Here is a 19,253-nt window from a genome sequence, read left to right on the forward strand (position 1 = left end):
ATTGCCTAGGTCCTCGTTCTGGAAGTTCTGAATCATTGGTTACTACATATTAATAAGGCTGTTGTACTTGCACATTTGCAGTTAGAACTAAATATTTCAGGAATAGCCCAGGAGATCATCGAGGCTCTGAATGTGCTCCTCCACCCTCCACTGTGTAATGAGTTTCTACTTCCTCCTGATGACAGATCAATTGTCAGTGGGGAAATCTCCTTACTGTGCCTTCTGATCCCCTAGGAAGAGGATTCCAATTGATAAAGTGATGTTATTATGCCCTCTGGGGGTGGTTTTGATTCTCCAGGGAGCCTGAATGTTTTCCCTGGAGGTGGCACCTTCCCTCTGAGATCCAGCCTGTCTATATACATAGAGACTAATGTGTCCATAAAGGGAGGTATAATGTCTTCCAACTGGGTCTCTGACGCACAAAGGAGTAGATGTTCTTCCCTACCCTTGGTTTTCTGCATATTTTATGAGCTGGTGGGGACACAGCACCACCAGATGGTACTGGTTTAAGATGAGTACTATATCCTGAAAGACAGTGCTTCATCCTCACAGGGCAGCTCTTGTCTTGCACCTCAGCCACAGCTTGAACAGGACAAAGCAGGACCAGTGTTCATGGCCACATCTCCCATACTGGATATGGGGTATTGATCTCGGTTGCAGTCACATGTAGGATCCCATGCTTCTAGCAAGCCTCTTCATAATGATGAGCTTGCTGAGGAACCACAGGAAACCACATATCAACTCCAACTAGCAATAATGAAATATTTAATTTTCTTGAGGGACGGTATATTGTCAGCAGCTTAGTGTTGGCATCCCATTGTAAAGTCAGATATTCATCAGTGAATGTCCTGATTGGCTTCAGATGAGACTCTTAAGATCAGTGCCAATGTGGCAGCCCTAGAATTTTGGTTAGAATTATCTGCCATCTCCTACAGCTGGCATTGTGGTGGGTAAAGCACCACCTGTGATGCGGCCATCCAATTTGGGGACTGGTTCGTGTCCTGGCTGCACAACTTCCAAATCAGCTCCCTGCTAATGGTCCAAGAATAGCCAAAGAAGATGACTCAAGTGTTTGGGCCCCTGCCACTCAGGTGGGAGACCTAGATGAAGCTCCTGGCTCCTGGTTCAGTGCCAGCTGTTGTGGCCATCTGGGGAGTAGGCCAGTGGAAGAAAAATCTCTCTGTGTGTCTTCTCCTCTCTCTGCAACTCTTTCAAAATAAGCAAATCTTAAAGAAAACAAAGGAAAATAAGGAAGGAAGCAAGGAGTAAATTAGTTGCCATCTCCTGAAGCACAGGTATCTTACTGAAGTGTCCATGTCTTTTGTTCATTGAATCTGACAATATAGCTTCAGCATCATAGGTCATGATGCTCTGTGAGCTGTTCTGAAGGTTCCCAGCCTCGTGGACTCTACTGTGATAAGAAACAGAAAAATTAGCAAAGTCCTTGGTCATGACAGTAGATAAATACTGCTGTCTGTTCCATGTGAACTCAATGTAATTCTATCTTTCCATAATTTGAATTGTAAAGGCTCCCTCTGCCAGTTTATTTGCCACACATCCATACCAGCGACTGTGCCAATCAGCTGTAGCAAGCATTATATACGCATCACACCAGCTACCACTTAATCTTTTATTTAATGCAGTTACTGTTTGTCCTGTTACCTGCCATGATCTGCTTGGCTTTAGTTAAGGCTGAATATAGGGAATGGGACTCACCATTCCTTGCATTTTTAAGACCTTTTTATTTACCAGCTTGCCTGATGGATAAAAGGACAAAACAGGGAATTTCAGGGGCCCCCCACTTGGCCTTATCAATGACAACAGATTGACTTAGAGATGATGGAATAAATGCACTAGGCTTTATATTTAGAAACTGGAGTAATGACCATCATGTTGGTTTGTAGTCTCAGAGATCAGATTATCAGACTGACCTCGGCCAACACTCCCATCTCTTTTCTGACCATCACTGCCGTATTCTAACAGAGGCTCCGGTTGGCATATTGGTATCCAACTCTCTGTGTCAACTCACATCTGGCATCCTAAAGCATCCAAACTTGTGGGCAACCCACTGTCCCCTGAGAAGATGGCTGTAGGTACCTTTGGGATGTGACTGGAAAAGCCACTACGATGTACTTTTGCTGTGGTAATTTCTCCAGAATGGCTGAACTTTCTTTAAGTAACAGGTCAGAGTTCTGAGAACTCTCTTAAGACTGGGAGTTGGGCAGGAGATCATGGCTTTCACTGAAAACTACTTACCACAGCCTGTCCTGATTTATTCCTAGGCTATCTTAAATGTCCATCTGTAGAGACAGACAGACATAGACATAGATGTAGATCCCTAGAACCTACAGTTACTACTGTGCCCATGCTGGCTGCTTATGTCCTGTTCTCAAGCAACCTTGTCCATTTCCATAAAACCTATGCATTACAAACCACTTCTGTAGTCTAGATTGTATCAACCCCATTACCACCAGGGAACTGAGTTCTGCAGCCATATGTTCTACCACAAGCTATGACTTTAGAGAAGGCTCCAGTGACTTTCCTTACCTGTGCCTTCCTCATGCTTCATGGATCACAGTCAGCCTAATGGGATTTTTGCCTTTAGGGCTATGATGAATCCTAGCACATTTCCAGCACATTCACTTCTCTGTTTCTTGTGATCTTGTCTCTCTCATTTCAAAACTTAGAAGCTTGAAACAACACAAAATGTATTGAATGTTTTACAAATCCAGGTATAGCTCATGGGACTTCTCTCCTACACGGTTTTTTTCACAAGGCTACAAACAAGGAGTTGGCTCTCAGTGGGGTGTCATCTGAAGACTTAACCAGCAAGAATGTGCTCCTAGGGTCAGTTCCACGGTTTTGGACATAGTTTGGTGCTTGGAGACTCATTAGAGAGAAAGACTCAAATCCTGGGTGGCAATTGGGGATAGCGATTGTCATTTTTTTGGTCACAAGATCTTTCCCAAGAATAGATGTATTCATCAGGATGAGAGAGAGAGAGAAAAAGAGAAAGAGAGAGAGAGAAATTGTGCACGAGACTGTCTTACAAGATGTAAGTCTTACTGCTTTGTCATTCCATCAATGGACATGGCCCCAGGCTGTTGTCCAGAAGTAGTTATACTCATGGTGGGAGGATGGCAATGATGTAAAATACCAGGAGATAACAATAATCTGGAGCCTCTTGAAGTTGCCTACTTCAGTTCTTAGATGATAATGATCAAATAGAGGATACTATTGATATAAATTCAAAAACATGTAAAACTGTATATTTTTCAAAGATAGAAATTAATCTGAGAAGGTGTTGCTTTCCATAAACACCACACACACACACACACACACACACACACACACACACACACAGTGGTCTAATGCGGACTTTTCCAGTTTCTGTCCTTTCCTAAGAAATGAGCAGTGCAGGGCCCGGCGGCATGGCCTAGCAGCTAAAGTCCTTGCCTTGAAAGCCCCGGGATTCCATATGGGCGCCGGTTCTAATCCTGGCAGCTCCACTTCCCATCCAGCTCCCTGCTTGTGGCCTGGGAAAGCAGTGCAGGACGGCCCAAAGCTTTGGGACCCTGCACCCGCGTGGGAGACCCAGAAGAGGTTCCTGGTTCCCGGCATCGGATTGGCGCGCACCGGCCCGTTGCGGCTCACTTGGGGAGTGAAACATCGGATCTTCCTCTCTGTCTCTCCTCCTCTCTGTATATCCAGCTTTCCAATAACAATAAATCTTTAAAAAAAATAAGAAGTGAGCAGTGCAGGAAAAAGAGGAAGGGCAGGGCACATACAAGAAACAGCACTCAGCTTTATCAAGTATAAAGTAAAATAATAATACTAATTTAAATACCGGGATGGTGTTTCCCTCTAGGGTGGAGGGGGAAACGTGATCAAGAAAGACTGGGCAGCTTTATGGGGTGATGACAGTGCTGTTCTCACCATGGTCTTGAGCACATAGACGCTTGCTTAGCTTTATGCATTATAGCGCTCACATGTATTTTTCACATATTTTACAGTATACATGTGTTTGTCTCAATAAGAAAGTGTTTTAAACAACAGTGTGAAATCTTAGAGATTTAAGATTGCTAATCAAACAACTGTAACACATAAATCAGTATTTTCTCCAAGAGCAGTAGTTTGGGTATTTCTGTATCTTTTAAGCTTTTAATTTATCCTCATTGTGAATGAATATAAGCTGATGTTCTCTGGTCTGGGTATCTGATTTCTATCTCTACATTGATTCTCCCCCTCCCATCTTGGTGTGTGTGTGTGTGTTAAAAATCAACAACTTCTTGTAGACGAAGTATCAACAACCTGAAAAATGAAGCAAATATTCAGAGTTCTGCTAATCAACAGAACCTATGTTATGGGGCTGGTGTGGTGGCTCAAGTCCTCAGTTCCCTGCACATGTACAGGGGACTTGGAGGAAGCTCCTGGATCCTGGTTTCAGATCAGTTCAGCTCTGCTCTGACCTTTGTGGCAATTTGAGGAGTGAACCAGCCAATGGAAGACCTCTCTTATTATCTTCATTCTCTTTCTGTAAAGTCTATCTTTCAAGCAAAAATAAATACATCTTTTAAAAAGAGATATTATGTTGCACAGTGGGTGGAAGTAAGAGGCAAGGATAAGGCAGGTTGGCCAATTTCTCTTGGAAACAGAGGAAGACTTTAGTCAGTATACCCAGTGGAAGCCAGAAAGACAGGAAGTCAAAGACAACAGGACAACTGGCCCACAGAGTGGAGGTGAGGGAACTAAATTTGGAATTACAGTGAATCTTTGTAGTCTACTTCCACCAACAGAGTTTACAGTAGAGGCTGGAGGATTCATTATAGAAGAAAAAGGAATTAAGACCCAGGACTTCATGCTCCGCATGGAAACAAACCTGCATTTCTCATCACAATCTAAAAAATGGGTTTTATTCACAGTGGGAAGCGTGAACATATTAACAGCCTTTTGACTCAAAGTAGTGGCCTCCTGTTTCCTGTCAAACCTCCCTGCCCACCTGATCCATAAGGAAAGACACAACATTCATTATGAATGATGCATATTAAGCACAGCTTTATCTTCCCTGGTCATGAAAAAGAATTATGAGCTTATAAGAATTATCACACAAAGAGAGACATGGCTTATTACACAAAATGGTACAGAGGCGCAGAAAGGAGGAAGAAAGTCACATGCATTTCCCAATGTAGAAGCCCACCCAGAAGGGCATAACCGAGATGACTCAACAAGGGGAAAGATGAGTCCTAACAACTGGAGTGGGAGCAGGAAACGATGTTTCCATCAAGTTAAAAAAGTTTTGTTTTTTTTTTTGACAGGAAAGCACAAACTTGCCTAATTTGATAATCACCTACTTATCAGGACAAACAATAACAAGGAAAGAGCATCACACCTGATGACAGCATCTCTCAGCAGGGTATAAAAGAGGACTCCAGTCCAGGAGACATCCACACCTGTCAAACCCACCTTCTGTAAACCCACACACCACCTCCATCCTCTGACACCATGGTCAACTCCTGTTGTGGTTCTGTGTGCTCTGAGCAGGAGACCTGCTGCCGCCCCAGCTGCTGCCAGACCTCCTGCTGCCGCCCCCGCTGCTGCATCTCCAGCTGCTGCCCTACCCCCTGCTGCAGACCGCAATGTTGCCAGTCTGTGTGCTGCCAGCCCACTTGCTGCAGACCCAGCTGTTGCATCTCCAGCTGCTGCAAGCCCCCGTGCTGCAGACCCACCTGCTGCCAGCCCCCGTGCTGCCAGCCCACTTGCTGCCAGCCCACATGCTGCATCTCCAGCTGCTGCCAGCCCCCGTGCTGCCAGCCCACTTGCTGCAGGCCCACCTGCTGCATCTCTAGCTGCTGCAAGCCCACATGCTGCCAGCCCACATGCTGCATCTCCAGCTGCTGTAAGCCCCCGTGCTGCCAGCCCACTTGCTGCAGGCCCACCTGCTGCATCTCTAGCTGCTGCAAGCCCACATGCTGCCGCCCCACCTGCTGCATCTCCAGCTGCTGCCAGCCCACTTGCTGCAGACCCACCTGCTGCATCTCCAGCTGCCAGCCCCCATGCTGCCAGCCCACATGCTGCATCTCCAGCTGCTGTAAGCCCCCGTGCTGCCAGCCTACTTGCTGTCGCCCCACCTGCTGCATCTCTAGCTGCTGCAAGCCCACATGCTGCCGCCCCACCTGCTGCATCTCCAGCTGCTGCCAGCCCAGCTGCTGCCAGCCCACTTGCTGTCGCCCCACCTGCTGCATCTCTAGCTGCCAGCCCACTTGCTGCCAGCCCACATGCTGCATCTCCAGCTGCTGCAAGCCCCCGTGCTGCCAGCCCACTTGCTGCAGACCCACCTGCTGCATCTCCAGCTGCTGCAAGCCTCCGTGCTGCCAGCCCACATGCTGTCGCCCCACCTGCTGCAGCTCTAGTTGCTGCCAGCCTCCGTGTCTCCAGACCACCTGCTGCAGAACCCAGTGCTGCCGCCCCAGCTGCTGCACTGTGTCCACCTGCTGCTGCCCTAGCTGCTCCAGTGCTTCTTGCTGCTAAGCATTATGGCCGAGACTCACCTGGTTTTCAACAGCCTATACTCTTGAGGTAGTCTGCCCACGAGCTGTTTCAGGAGAGGCTGATTCTTGACGCCCATTTCAACCGCATTTTTGATTGCCTTTGGCCCTCAAATAGATCACCTCCAATCCATACCATGTATCTCTCTCTTTCCCAAGGAACCCACATTTGAACCCTCTCAAGTCACTGCAATTGAAATGTTTGGTCTGTGTCATAGTTTCTCATATGGAGATATTCCTGCATCTTGAATAAATTTGAATTGTCAACTCATACAAATGTAAGGGCTCTGTGTTTGATTGTTCCATGTTGCATTTTCAAAGCTTGGTAGGAAATACTGTTTGTTCTCTTGATGGAAGACTGTGGCAAATGATGTTAGGATTCTACCTCCAGTTCCCAATCCTTCTCAGTCTAACTTGAGACGGTTTCTTAGCCAGACTACATGGTAGGAACATAGAACCACATGAAGATCAGTGGTTTAAAATGTGTGCTGCAACCTGGAATAGAGGGCTCCATTTTCATAGATGTCAGCTCCATACTGAAAACCCAGCCTTGCTGTAAGATTCTGGACTCTCGACCATTGCTTATACCTACAATGTCAGTATACACTTAAATAGAAGAATGATGGACTTGTGATGTTGGTCTGGATGATGCAACAAAGGTTTGGAATTATGAACTCCATGGCCAAAGCACTGTATACACTACATTGTATAGGGGTGGGTCTACTGATCTCAGGTCCAGTGTGTAGGAGTTTATGATGCGGGTCAATCTCATAGACCCTTTATAATACAGCTGCTTGAGGACCTTTTGCAGAATAGGCAAACTAATATAAAGATCTGTATTCCCTCAATCAGAAACAGTATCCGTCCATGTTTCCCCAAAGATAGTATATATTATTAGGTGCTTAGTATTCGTCTCCTGCTGCTAGATCAGAAATTTAGCAGCTGTAGAGAGTAAGATGGTGATGTAGGGTGAAGACAGGTTTAAACTGATGGATAATCATTAGCTAGGGTGAAGCAGACAGGGTAGATTCCAGAAAATAGAGGAACAGGACAGGCCCACAGCAGAGGTGCACCTGCAGACCTGTGGACATGGGGAAGCAACAGAGATGACAGAACAGTGTTGCAGTGACCAGATACTCCAGCACCTGTCAGCAATCGGCGATTGACAATCAGAGCTCCACCTGCGGCCAGGTGGGAAGGGGAGTTCACCAGGAGCTCAGGAGATGAACCCAGACACAGGGGATTAATATCCAGGATTACCAAAGAGCTTCAGAAACTCAGTGGCAGCAAAAACAAAGCAAAACAAAACAAATCCCCAAAATCAACCCTGTGAAGAAATGGGAGAAGAAAATAAATAGACATTTTTTTCAAAAGAACAAATTCAAATGGCTAACAGATATAGGGAAAAAATGTTCTAACTCCCTAGCTGTCAGGGAAATACAAATGAAAAGCACACTGAGGTTCCACCTAACTCCAGTGAGATTGGCATACATTCAGAACTCTACCAACAGTGTCTTCCTTACTGTTGGTTGGAATGTATGCTAGTAAAAACACTACAGAAGTCAGTATGGATAATACTAAGACAACTGAAAATTGACCTGCCATATGACCCAGCTATCCCACTTCTGCAAATATAAACAAAGGAAATGAATTTTGCATATGAGAAAGGGATCTGTAATCCTATATTACAGCAACACAATCTACAATGGCAAAGATATAGAAACAACCCAGATGCCTGTCAAAAGAGGAGTGGGTAAAGAAACTGAGAAACATCTACTCCATGCAATACTACTCAGCCATCAAAAAGAATGAAACTCTACCATCTGCAACCAAATGGTACCAACTAGAGACCACTGTGCTCAGTGAAATAAAGCACCTCCTTGCAAAATACAAGATCAATGGCCCTTTCGATTCTGTTTTTGCTACATGTCATGAATTTTAGTGTTTTTGTTTTTATTTTCATTCCTCCAAAATTTGTTTCTTCTTATTTTTTTCCCTCACCCTAGGCCGTACAGTAGCATCATTTTCTTCAAGAAGTTTTTTTATTTTCTTCATAATTTCTTCAGCGATACATTGGTCATTCAGTAGCACATTATTTAATTTTATGTTGTAAACTTTCTCTTTTTCTTGCTGTTGATTTTGTTTTATGACTTTTCATTTAAGGGGATGTATAGTAACTGAAACTATCCATATGTGAAGATACAATACAGTATGCATCTCTACTTGCAATCAAGATGAACCCCCAATGAAACTGTTAAACATATCTTAACAATAAGATGCTGGACTCTGTGCCATTGTCCATACATACAATGTCAGGACACACTTAAAGAGTGAAATTATGAACTTATGGTTGTGTATGAAGGACTATACTATTGTAATAATATAGGAGAAACCAATAGGAGAGAGGGATTTGTGGAGAAAGGAAGAGAAATTCCAGAGCCTAAGGAAGTGTATCATAAAATAATAAAATACTCGTTTTAAAATTCAGCAGTCGATATTCTTGTTGGCTACAGTCAAGTCATTTAAAAAAAATACAACATGACAGCCCTGTAGGGGCTGGGAAAGGACATGTGATACAAATCTGGGACACAAGTATCTTACTGATGCATCCATAATATTCAGATTTCTTACTGATCAGGTCGACATGGTGTAAGATTCCCCAGCAAGATGTTCTACAGAATGCCCTAGAGTCTACACCCCTATGAACTCTATTGTGATAAGGAGAACAGGCAAAGCCTTGGGTCAGGATGATGAACTTAAATTGCTCTCTGCTCGTTTGAGCTCAACATATTTCTGGCTCTCTTTCTTCACAGGAAATTTAAAGGACCCTCTGGTCAATTCAGTGGACACATACCCAATAATAGGAATTATGTCAATGTATCCCAACAAGGATTCTGCATCCATGTCATGAACTACAGTTGGGTCTCTCTCATTCCACTGTCCTCTGCCGTAATTAGGGTTTCCATGGGTGAATACCTGGGAATGTGATGTGATTTACTTCCCCTACAATAGTTCAGGTTTGTAGGCAGCGTTAACCGCTGACTTTGCTTACTAGTCAGATGGTGGATGGTAGGTGATGGCCAGGGCTTTGCCTCGGTCTTGCTCAGACACCAGTTGTGTCTTCTTAGCCCAGTGAATGCGTGTGCTGGATCTTTTTGTTGTTGTTAAATTGATTTTCATCTTTGATAGTTATGCAATTTTCTTTCTTTTTCAGTATGAACAGCTTCAATTTCCTAGCCCAACAGACATGTGTTGGATCAAATGTAAATGGATAAACGGACACTAGGTGTGTCTGGACATAGCAGACAGACCAACTGAGCCAAGACCCCATTTACTCTCTTATTGTGGCTGTCAAATTCATATTGCCACATTCGGGATATCCAACTGTCAATATCAACTCAGATTTCATATCAGCCAATATCCTCTTCTATGAATTTGAAAGCACGAGTGAATGAAGAAGTGATGTCAATCAAGTGCTTGTTAGGGAAGCAGATATGATACAATTTTGCAAAGACCTCAGTTCAGACATTAATGACTTTAAAGCACGTAGAAAAGCCACCAGGGTTACTAAGTTGTCTTTGCCACCTGCTTTGTAGAACAAGGAGATATAGAAAAGCTGGCTGTGTTTATCATGTTAACACAATAGTGACTCATAAACGTGTTTGGGCTATTTGCATCTGAAAAGCTTTCAACACATTCTCACTATGAACTCATGTATGCAAATGTTCCTGATCTAGTAGCTCCTTTCTATGTAACTTTGCTTGAATCTTATTATTTCACAAATGTTAACAGCCTTATTAAGCAGGAATAAATATTAGGACTATGCGGTTTATTGATATATGGAAACATCATAATATATCCAATCGGCAAATAGATCTATGGCTTCAAGTGCCTAAATTCTTTATTGTGAAAACATCCACAACGCTATCTGCTAGGGCTTTTGTGGGACATCTATATCACATGATGTATGGTCCTCTCTGGTGCAATGGTACGCAGAGATGGAAAAATCCACAACATAATCAAAACATAAACATTTTATTGCTGAATTTTCATTTAAGAACATCTTATTTTTTTGCCATAGAAATGTGGAGAATCTGGTCACCTTTTATATGGGAAAGATTATGTCCCTTTAACCTTCGTATCTTCAAGGTAGATTTGTCCTGTTGTCCAAATCTTTCCATCCACCTTACCCACTGTGAATACATCATCACGCTCTAAAGCAGTTGTGTTCAACTGGGTTGAGAAATATGGAAAACAGACCGAGAGAAATCACTATCAACCCACATGATGCCTCGTGCACAATGATAAAGAGAGTAACAAGAGGACCAGCGTCACATGAGAGATTTCCTTAAACTCCACGAGAATGAACTACAGCGGTTGATCAGGAAGAACTTGCAGATGAATCTTAACACATCAGGAAAGGCAATACTGCTTCCTACCTCATCTGAAAATGTATGCAGGAAAAGAAACCTACATAATGATATAATCACGTACTTATCAAGACAAACAATAACAAGGAAAGAGCATCACACCTGATGACAGCATCTCTCAGCAGGGTATAAAGGAGGCTGCGAGTCCAGGAGACATCCACACCTGTCAAACCCACCTTCTGTAAACCCACACACCACCTCCATCCTCTGACACCATGGTCAACTCCTGTTGTGGTTCTGTGTGCTCTGAGCAGGAGACCTGCTGCCGCCCCAGCTGCTGCCAGACCTCCTGCTGCCGCCCCCGCTGCTGCATCTCCAGCTGCTGCCCTACCCCCTGCTGCAGACCGCAATGTTGCCAGTCTGTGTGCTGCCAGCCCACATGCTGCAGACCCACCTGCTGCATCTCCAGCTGCTGCAAGCCCCCATGCTGCCAGCCTACTTGCTGTCGCCCCACCTGCTGCATCTCTAGCTGCTGCCAGCCCACTTGCTGCAGGCCCACCTGCTGCATCTCCAGCTGCTGCCAGCCCACATGCTGCCAGCCCACGTGCTGCAGACCCACCTGTTGCATCTCCAGCTGCTGCCAGCCCACATGCTGCCAGCCCACGTGCTGCAGACCCACCTGTTGCATCTCCAGCTGCTGCAAGCCTCCGTGCTGCCAGCCCACTTGCTGCAGACCCACCTGCTGCATCTCCAGCTGCTGCAAGCCCCCGTGCTGCCAGCCCACTTGCTGCAGACCCACCTGCTGCATCTCCAGCTGCTGCAAGCCCCCGTGCTGCCAGCCCACATGCTGTCGCCCCACCTGCTGCAGCTCTAGTTGCTGCCAGCCTCCGTGTCTCCAGACCACCTGCTGCAGAACCCAGTGCTGCCGCCCCAGCTGCTGCACTGTGTCCACCTGCTGCTGCCCTAGCTGCTCCAGTGCTTCTTGCTGCTAAGCATTATGGCCGAGACTCACCTGGTTTTCAACAGCCTATACTCTTGAGGTAGTCTGCCCACGAGCTGTTTCAGGAGAGGCTGATTCTTGACGCCCATTTCAACTGCATTTTTGATTGCCTTTGGCCCTCAAATAGATCACCTCCAATCCATACCATGTATCTCTCTCTTTCCCAAGGAACCCACATTTGAACCTTCTCATATCTGTGTACTACCAAGTCACTGCAATTGAAATGTTTGGTCTGTGTCATAGTTTCTCATATGGAGATATTCCTGCATCTTGAATAAATTTGAATTGTCAACTCATACAAATGTAAGGGCTCTGTGTTTGATTGTTCCATGTTGCATTTTCAAAGCTTGGTAGGAAATACTGTTTGTTCTCTTGATGGAAGACTGTGGCAAATGATGTTAGGATTCTACCTCCAGTTCCCAATCCTTCTCAGTCTAACTTGAGATGGTTTCTTAATCCAGGTTGGTCCTCTTTCTGCCTGCTGACTCTCCCTGGAGGACGAATTCATGGGCAGGAGAGTAGGAACCTCTGTGTGCAGTGACCACACCATGCATCGGGTGTGGAGAGGGTGTCCTCACTCACTTTTCTCAGCCTGAGGGCATTTATGGGTATTTCCCTGGTCCTCAGCGATGACACCCAGTTGCCCTCAGGCATCCTGTGCTCACTCCCTCACTCTGTCATGATTTCTTCTCCTTCCCTGATCATTTCCCAGGCTCCTGGCACTGACCAGGGACTCTCTCAATCCCGAAGCCAGTGCAAGGAGCCTGGGAATCAGCAGGGATGGAAAAGAAATCATAATACAGCACCAACATCAGAATCCCCGTGTATGTGTTTCTGGTCTCGGGGTCAAGTATCCTAAGACACGATTGCTCCAATTCTCCCAAAATAACAGTGTTCTTCAAAAATAGTGTTCTTCTCAGAGCTAGTCTACTAGTGAATGTGGTTTAGTAAGTTGAAGTTTTACATCATCTGAATTTTTTACTACTTCATACATTTGTCTTGATACTAGTTGTCATCTGCAGTTTCTCCCCATCACCGTCTCTGTGGTTGCTGACACGACAGCCAAGCTGGTATCATTCCTCTTAAAGGAAGCTGTGTTTAAGAAAGTACCATGCCAAGTGTGTGTGACAGTGAGATTGAGTTGAAGGAGGATCAGGTGCTGAATTGGAAGTATTAATGTCCCATGTAAGATTCCTCCATGAGTGATGTACAGAGAAATGCTCTCACTGGAGGTGTGTATGATGCTGAGATCAGAACACGGTAGTAGAATCTGTGAGAGCATAAGATGCACAGGTGAATTCTGTCATTAAATGACCCCACTTGGACTCCACACACGCCAGGACTCTAGAACACAAATGGAATGCACACCTCTCTGTTTTAAGGGTAAGGTGCTTGGACCCTTTTACTCTGTGTCCCTCATGATAATGTATGGACCAAACAGGATGAGAAGATTGAAATCACATGGTTTTGTCATCTGTCTTTCACATGCCGGGGTTCTGGTGTCTTACTGAGTTGACCACAGTGTTTATATATAATGATTGAGACATGGAAACAATTAAATTTTCATCCACTGGTGAATGGATAAGGAAATTAGGTGCATATACATGAAGGAGTACCTCTCATGCATGAATGTAGAAATCTTGTCATTTACAACATTCTGTTTGGGATGGAGTCCATTGTGAAAGACATTTCTTGTATGGCTTCCCTTTTTTGTTGTCCCTCTATGTGTTCGTAATCAATGACTAGACAATCTTAGTTGAATCAATGATTGTTTATAACAGAGACTAAATTCATCCCATGAGCTACCTTTAGGTCTGCATTTAATAGGGCTTCTGATTGTCTTTGCCATCTCTCATGATCTTTTTACTTGTGGGAACTTTGGCTAGTGAAGTCATGAGAATGTAGTCGAATTCACTTCTGCTGCATTTTCCCCCAATTAAACTGATTGCTATTTACTAACATGCCAGTAAAAAGAGCAGGTAATTTGCAGGGCTTCCACAAGTCCTTTCTATGACAATACCTCATACTTACTAGCATAATAAATGAATAGATTATACAGTTGTTAACTGGGTAAATAACTAGAGACCAACTAGGTGAGACTTAAACCCAGTGGACAGACTACAAGATTGATTTGGGCCAAGATTTCTTTTGTAATCTGACCTTCACTGCCTTAGTGTGACGGAAGGTCACTTTGACATTTTCTGATTGTCCAGCTTTGGATGCTCACTCAAATCTGTTTGCAAACAGTATCCGAATTTATGGTTCATCCACCTCCTTCTAAACAGGTGGCTCTGGGTACCTGTGGAAATGGTCAGGTGCACTCATTTCTGTCTCTGCTTCCTGTGGTCCTGTCTTCTGGATGAGCTTACTTTTAGTTGATACCAGGTGTCCAGGTTACCTGGCCAACATAAATTCCTACTCAATGTCAACTGGGTTCAGTGCATCTTAATTTCCTTGCTCAACTGAGTTCTTTGTTCAGTTGAATTCCGGAGTGGGAGAATGCTTAACAAGATAAAAGGACATAACCAGAAAAAAAATTCCACACACCAGAATTAACAACTCTTTCCCTCTCTTCTACCTTCCTGATTGACAGCTGTTAATTACGAGATGCAGACTTTGGTTTTAACATGATGCTTTATGAGCTACAGCTAAATCAAAGAATAGAGGTTTTTATATGGTCTTCTCCATTTTAAAAGAGATGGGGCTTATAATTTCCTGCTTTTACGAGATCAGAGTCATGAAAGGAAGGAGACAGCATACTGAACCTGGGCAATAAAAAGGCAACTTTCAAAGGCATCAGTGGAGCTCAGGGAATGCAAATAAGGGAAAGCCTGCCTCCCGCCCTAACTGAAGGCCAAGGCAGTGACGTGGGTGTCCAGAGATCTGCCAGACTTCGAAGGAGGGGTAAATACAGGCACTCAGGTGCAGTCATTGCCTGTGGGAAAAGCTGTTGTACTCCCAAACACCCCATAGTGAACTGGAGGCCCTGTTGGAGAAAACCTACGTGGGCACAAAATCACGAGTGGCAAAGCTCAGCTCAAATGGTGACAGTCTGGCCACAGCAGCTTTACTGAAATGCACAGTGAGGATGAATTCTAAGTGAAACATTGACCACGTCTCCTCCCTTCACTGGCCTTGTTGAAGAGGCATCTTTAGATTTCCTCAGGCCCATCAGGGTAGTAGACACTGAACAGTCTTGAATTCCAGGACAATGGGGCTGACAGTACTGATAAGGAAACATCTAGGCAAAGGTATTGATCCTTATGAACTTTTTAGTATTCCTGCCTGGCCAGTATGCAAGACAGGCAGTTCTCAAAGTGCTCAGTGATCAAATAAGGTAGTTTAAGCCAGTTGCTTCAGCTGTACCCAATGTCCTAGAATTTCACATGCAGAGCAACAAGCCTGGCAGACTGCTGTTACATTGCAGACTCAGCAGGGACCTTCTTTCCAATGCCAGCTTCAGGGGCTGACCAAGTGCAAAATTCACTCCCAAAGCAGAGAACCCAGTGGACATTTATGACTTTTCTACACAGACTTTTGAATACATTAACATAGTCCCATGATCTGTTGAGGTCCAAGTTGGAGTTTCTTTGAGAGAAAGCATTTTGCTATTTCATAACAAATAAATGCGCTTATATTGTTATTATGTGCTTATTATAATATACAATATACAATATAATAGCATATTATAATGCTCTTTGGCACCTCTGATACTTAGTTTATTTTACTCTGTCTCACTTCCACTTGCTAGATAATATGTAGCTCCTGATATCCAAAAGTGTTTTGGCATTTCTAAAGGCAAATCAAAATTAAAAATAAACTGTACATAGCATACATATTACATTATATTCCTGCTTGAAGGCTTGTCATAGCTCTTTCTTCCTTGTCCTATTCCTTCCAGGGCTCCCCCAAGTATCTCCTGCCTCTATTAATTATTTAATTAATTCTATTAATCTCAAACTCTCCCTCTCTCACCAGTTCCCAAGTGAGACCTTTAGACGCATCACTTCCATCATCATACTCCAGAGTGATGTATGTCTCAGGTGTGTGTCCTTTCTTTGAGTTTTCTTTCTTTCCATATCTTTGGGTAACCTGCACTCTCAGAGGTCAGTGTGTGTCTCTTCAAGGCCTTAACAAAAGTTTCCTTCACTAAACAGAGATGTCCTTTATTAAACATTCATTCTCTGTCAAGCTCGAGTCTTCTGAGACGGGGTTACTCCCTATTGTGATAATGTTTGTCTTCTGGAGGCAGCTGAGAAACCAAAACATTTCACACAGAGGACGAGACAGTAGAACTGATACAGAAGCACAGCACAGCTGAAGCACCATGCAGGAAGCTCTCTGCCTTGTGTGGGGGCCAAGGAAGATGCTGAAGGAAAATGACATTGGAGTTGATGACATCTAAGGGAATGCTGACTTCACAAGAGACCTCTCTTCCCATCTGAGGGAAGCTCAAGAAGGAAACTCGTCCTTTCCTTGAAGAATGTGCCTGAACGCCTGTGGCCGTAGAGAAGTTTAGGACCAGAGTCATGATGGGCTTGGACTAAAAAGAGCTTCAGGGGCGCAGTTTCTGTAGAAGCACACATCAAGAATACAGCACTTACATTCCCCTATGCATTCAAAATCAGCTTAGACAAAGTGCTACTACAGAAACGTCAGCAATGTACAATTATGACATAACTTGATTTCAAATGGCAAATCAAAAATGATCATCCACATTACTCTACCTCAGCCTGGAGAATTCTGCAGACCGTAGCTGCCAGATTAACCCCAGATGATTCTCTGCTCCCTGAAGCACTGAGTTGCTGCTAACGATCAGGGGTATGTCAGGGTGCTGAGGATCTATACAGCTTGAAGGGTCCTAGGAACTTCATTAGTTTCATGTTTCTCAGAACACAATGAATCGTGTACTTCTTCATTTGTCACATTCAAGATGAGGAGCCTACCTCCTCTTTTCCTATTAATATTCCATATGACTGAAACTTGCAGTTCCCCACGAGGGACCCCGGTCCATTTCCCAACCCGTATCAAGATGAGAAGCCAACAAGAAACAGTGACCCTCTCATTGTCAACTGATACTCAGAGGCTGAAATCATGTGCCAGTGCGATCAAGGAAGAGACAAGTGATGATTCATGTGGGAATACTGGGCAGCTTGAGAAAGAGGAAATAATTATTTTCAATATATCGGGAATTTTGATTAGAAAAACACATTAATTGCATGTGTGTCATAGAAATAAAAATGAGGAAACACTCTTTTCATAATCACACAACCCCCTCAGCTGGGTATAAAAGGGGATGTTGTAAGGAGACTCTCAAATTCAGTAAACTCACTCTCCTGGAAACCTACCCAGAACCTCCATCCTCTGACAACATGGTCAATTCTTGTGGTTCTGTCTGCTCTGAGCAGAGCTGTGGCCAAGACTTCCGCCAGGAAGAGTCCTGCTGCCAGCCCAGCTGCTGCATCTCCAGCTGCTGCAGGCCTCAGTGCTGCCGCCCTACCTGCTGTATCTCCAGCTGCTGCAGGCCCACCTGTTGCAGGCCCCAGTGCTACAGACCCACCTGTTGCAGGCCCACTTGCTGCAGACCCAGCTGCTGCATCTCCAGCTGCTGCAGACCCACCTGCTGCAGGCCCCAGTACTGCCAGTCTGTGTGCTGCCAGCCCACCTGCTGCCGCCCCAGCTGCTGCAGACCCACCTGCTGCATCTCCAGCTGCTGCCGCCCCTCCTGCAGTAGCTCCAGCTGCTGTGGCTCCAGCTGCTGCCGCCCCAGCTGCTGCCCTGGCTGCTGCCTGCGTCCAGTCTGTGGCCAAGTCTCCTGCCACACCAGTTGCTATCGCCCAACCTGTGTGATCTCCACCTGTCCCCGCCCCATGTGCTGTGCCACGCCTTGCTGCTGCTCCTAATCCTGCCCCTAGAGATGTCCTCCTTCTGCCCCTCATTCAACACAGCAGCCAACTTGGGCACCTCATAGATGACTCAGGAGAGACCTTTTTCACTGACTGTCCATCTCCTGGCCCAACACAAGCTCTCTGCATATTGACCCAAAGTACAAGATTAGGCATTACTGATAGCAAGAAATTAACAAAACTGCCCAAATGTTATACTCTAACTTTTCGTTTCTGAGTATTAACCCCTCCTATCTCCAACGTGGACATTTTTCAGGCCTGTAAGTTGGAGAGTGTCACCCTGAGTCCCCTTACCATGACGTTTCTGTATCTTTTCCTTGTTCCTTCTGAATAAACCTCCACCCTCTTGACTAGAAATACAATTGTCTTGTGGCTTTTGTTTTGCATTGACTGACCTCAGTGACTGGGAAATTATACAAAATGCAACTCAATCAAGTTGCAACTCTTGCTTTTTCAGGAAAATCCCAACAACCAGAAACAATAAAAATGCACTGATGTTCCCCCAAAGCATGGAAGCATGATGAAGATTTCTATTTAAGTTTTGTGGGGGGACTTGGAGGAGCGGAGTGGCACTCTACCTTTTAGAAGCATGTATTTATTTCACATAGAGAGATGGGGAGAAGAAAGGATAGAGGCCGTGGCTGAGGCTAAAGATGAGAGCCAGGAACCCAAGCCATGTAGCCTACGATGTTGGCAGGAACCTAACGGCTTGGATCAGCCCTTGCTGTCTGCCATGATCCACATCAGCAGGATCTTATTGAATTTCCTAAAATACTGCATTTAATTGACATTATGTGGTAAAAGCTTCTTGTTAACAAATTCCATGTAAAATTTGGAGACTGACCAAAAAAAAATTAATGAACTTGATTCTCCTATAAACATACACTCCACCCAAATTTTTATAAAATTTATTCTAGGGAAAATGATTTTAAAAGATTCAAAAAATTTTCGAATAGTGAAAGTACAAGAGATGGATAGTAAGCTCTATACTCAATGAATAGTGAAATAGCTCAGGCTAATCAGTGTTAGTTCATCATTAATGTTTTTAACTGCCATAAACTCCCTGACATGGGCATCTAGGGACATTGCATCTCCAGTTCACGTATGGCACAGGATTACTGGATCTGAGATTGTTGTTCAGAGCTGCTTGTACTCCTGCCAGCTCTCAGCGTGTGAGTGGCTTTCTATGCCAGGGACTCTGTGGTTTTCAGATCAAGTCATCGGTGACCTGGGTGAAAGGGCGCTCCCGTTCCTAAACAAGCCACAGCACTACAGGAGACTCAACAGGGACAGCCAGAGAAGGAAGACAACCACTAGGGAACTAAAAAGCACAAGATCCAAATGAAGAAGACAGCGAGTATCTGAAAGGCAAAAGGGTACAGTTCCACTTCCAGCCGTGATGAAGTAGCTAGTATCAGATCTAACTATTCAG

General features: G+C 44.7%; 3 protein-coding genes across 3 annotated transcripts; all 3 read left to right on the forward strand.

Annotated features, from left to right (window-relative positions):
* The first annotated feature begins 5,502 nt into the window (after positions 1-5,502).
* On the forward strand, positions 5,503-9,456 carry LOC131482360 (keratin-associated protein 4-6-like). The gene is made up of 3 exons (XM_058675825.1): positions 5,503-5,711; positions 6,144-6,388; positions 9,359-9,456. Exons 1-3 carry the CDS (start codon positions 5,503-5,505, stop codon positions 9,454-9,456), a joined length of 552 nt encoding a protein of 183 aa, XP_058531808.1.
* A 1,734-nt stretch (positions 9,457-11,190) lies between these two features.
* Positions 11,191-11,907, forward strand: LOC131482437 (keratin-associated protein 4-12-like). The gene is made up of 2 exons (XM_058676500.1): positions 11,191-11,348; positions 11,649-11,907. The coding sequence occupies exons 1-2, from the start codon at positions 11,191-11,193 to the stop codon at positions 11,905-11,907; spliced, it is 417 nt and encodes a 138-aa protein (XP_058532483.1).
* Positions 11,908-17,287: 5,380 nt separating this feature from the next.
* On the forward strand, positions 17,288-17,818 carry LOC131482361 (keratin-associated protein 4-12-like). The gene is made up of 2 exons (XM_058675826.1): positions 17,288-17,460; positions 17,521-17,818. The coding sequence occupies exons 1-2, from the start codon at positions 17,288-17,290 to the stop codon at positions 17,816-17,818; spliced, it is 471 nt and encodes a 156-aa protein (XP_058531809.1).
* The last annotated feature ends 1,435 nt before the right edge of the window (positions 17,819-19,253 follow it).

The sequence above is a fragment of the Ochotona princeps genome, chromosome 17 (assembly GCF_030435755.1).
Source record: "Ochotona princeps isolate mOchPri1 chromosome 17, mOchPri1.hap1, whole genome shotgun sequence".
In the NCBI taxonomy this organism is placed as follows: domain Eukaryota; kingdom Metazoa; phylum Chordata; class Mammalia; order Lagomorpha; family Ochotonidae; genus Ochotona; species Ochotona princeps.

Bases quoted from the DNA above. Each gene is read 5' to 3' on its own strand.
- LOC131482361 (XM_058675826.1), top strand. From the start codon at position 17,288: ATGGTCAATTCTTGTGGTTCTGTCTGCTCTGAGCAGAGCTGTGGCCAA. The intron at 17,461-17,520 runs GTGCTACAGACC...CTGCATCTCCAG, and splicing joins CCCACCTGTTGCAGGCCCCA to CTGCTGCAGACCCACCTGCT.
- LOC131482360 (XM_058675825.1), top strand. From the start codon at position 5,503: ATGGTCAACTCCTGTTGTGGTTCTGTGTGCTCTGAGCAGGAGACCTGC. The intron at 5,712-6,143 runs GTGCTGCAGACC...CTGCATCTCTAG, and splicing joins TCCAGCTGCTGCAAGCCCCC to CTGCTGCAAGCCCACATGCT. The intron at 6,389-9,358 runs GCCCCACCTGCT...CTTTCTTCACAG, and splicing joins CTGCCAGCCCACATGCTGTC to GAAATTTAAAGGACCCTCTG.
- LOC131482437 (XM_058676500.1), top strand. From the start codon at position 11,191: ATGGTCAACTCCTGTTGTGGTTCTGTGTGCTCTGAGCAGGAGACCTGC. The intron at 11,349-11,648 runs GCCCACATGCTG...CACTTGCTGCAG, and splicing joins TGCCAGTCTGTGTGCTGCCA to ACCCACCTGCTGCATCTCCA.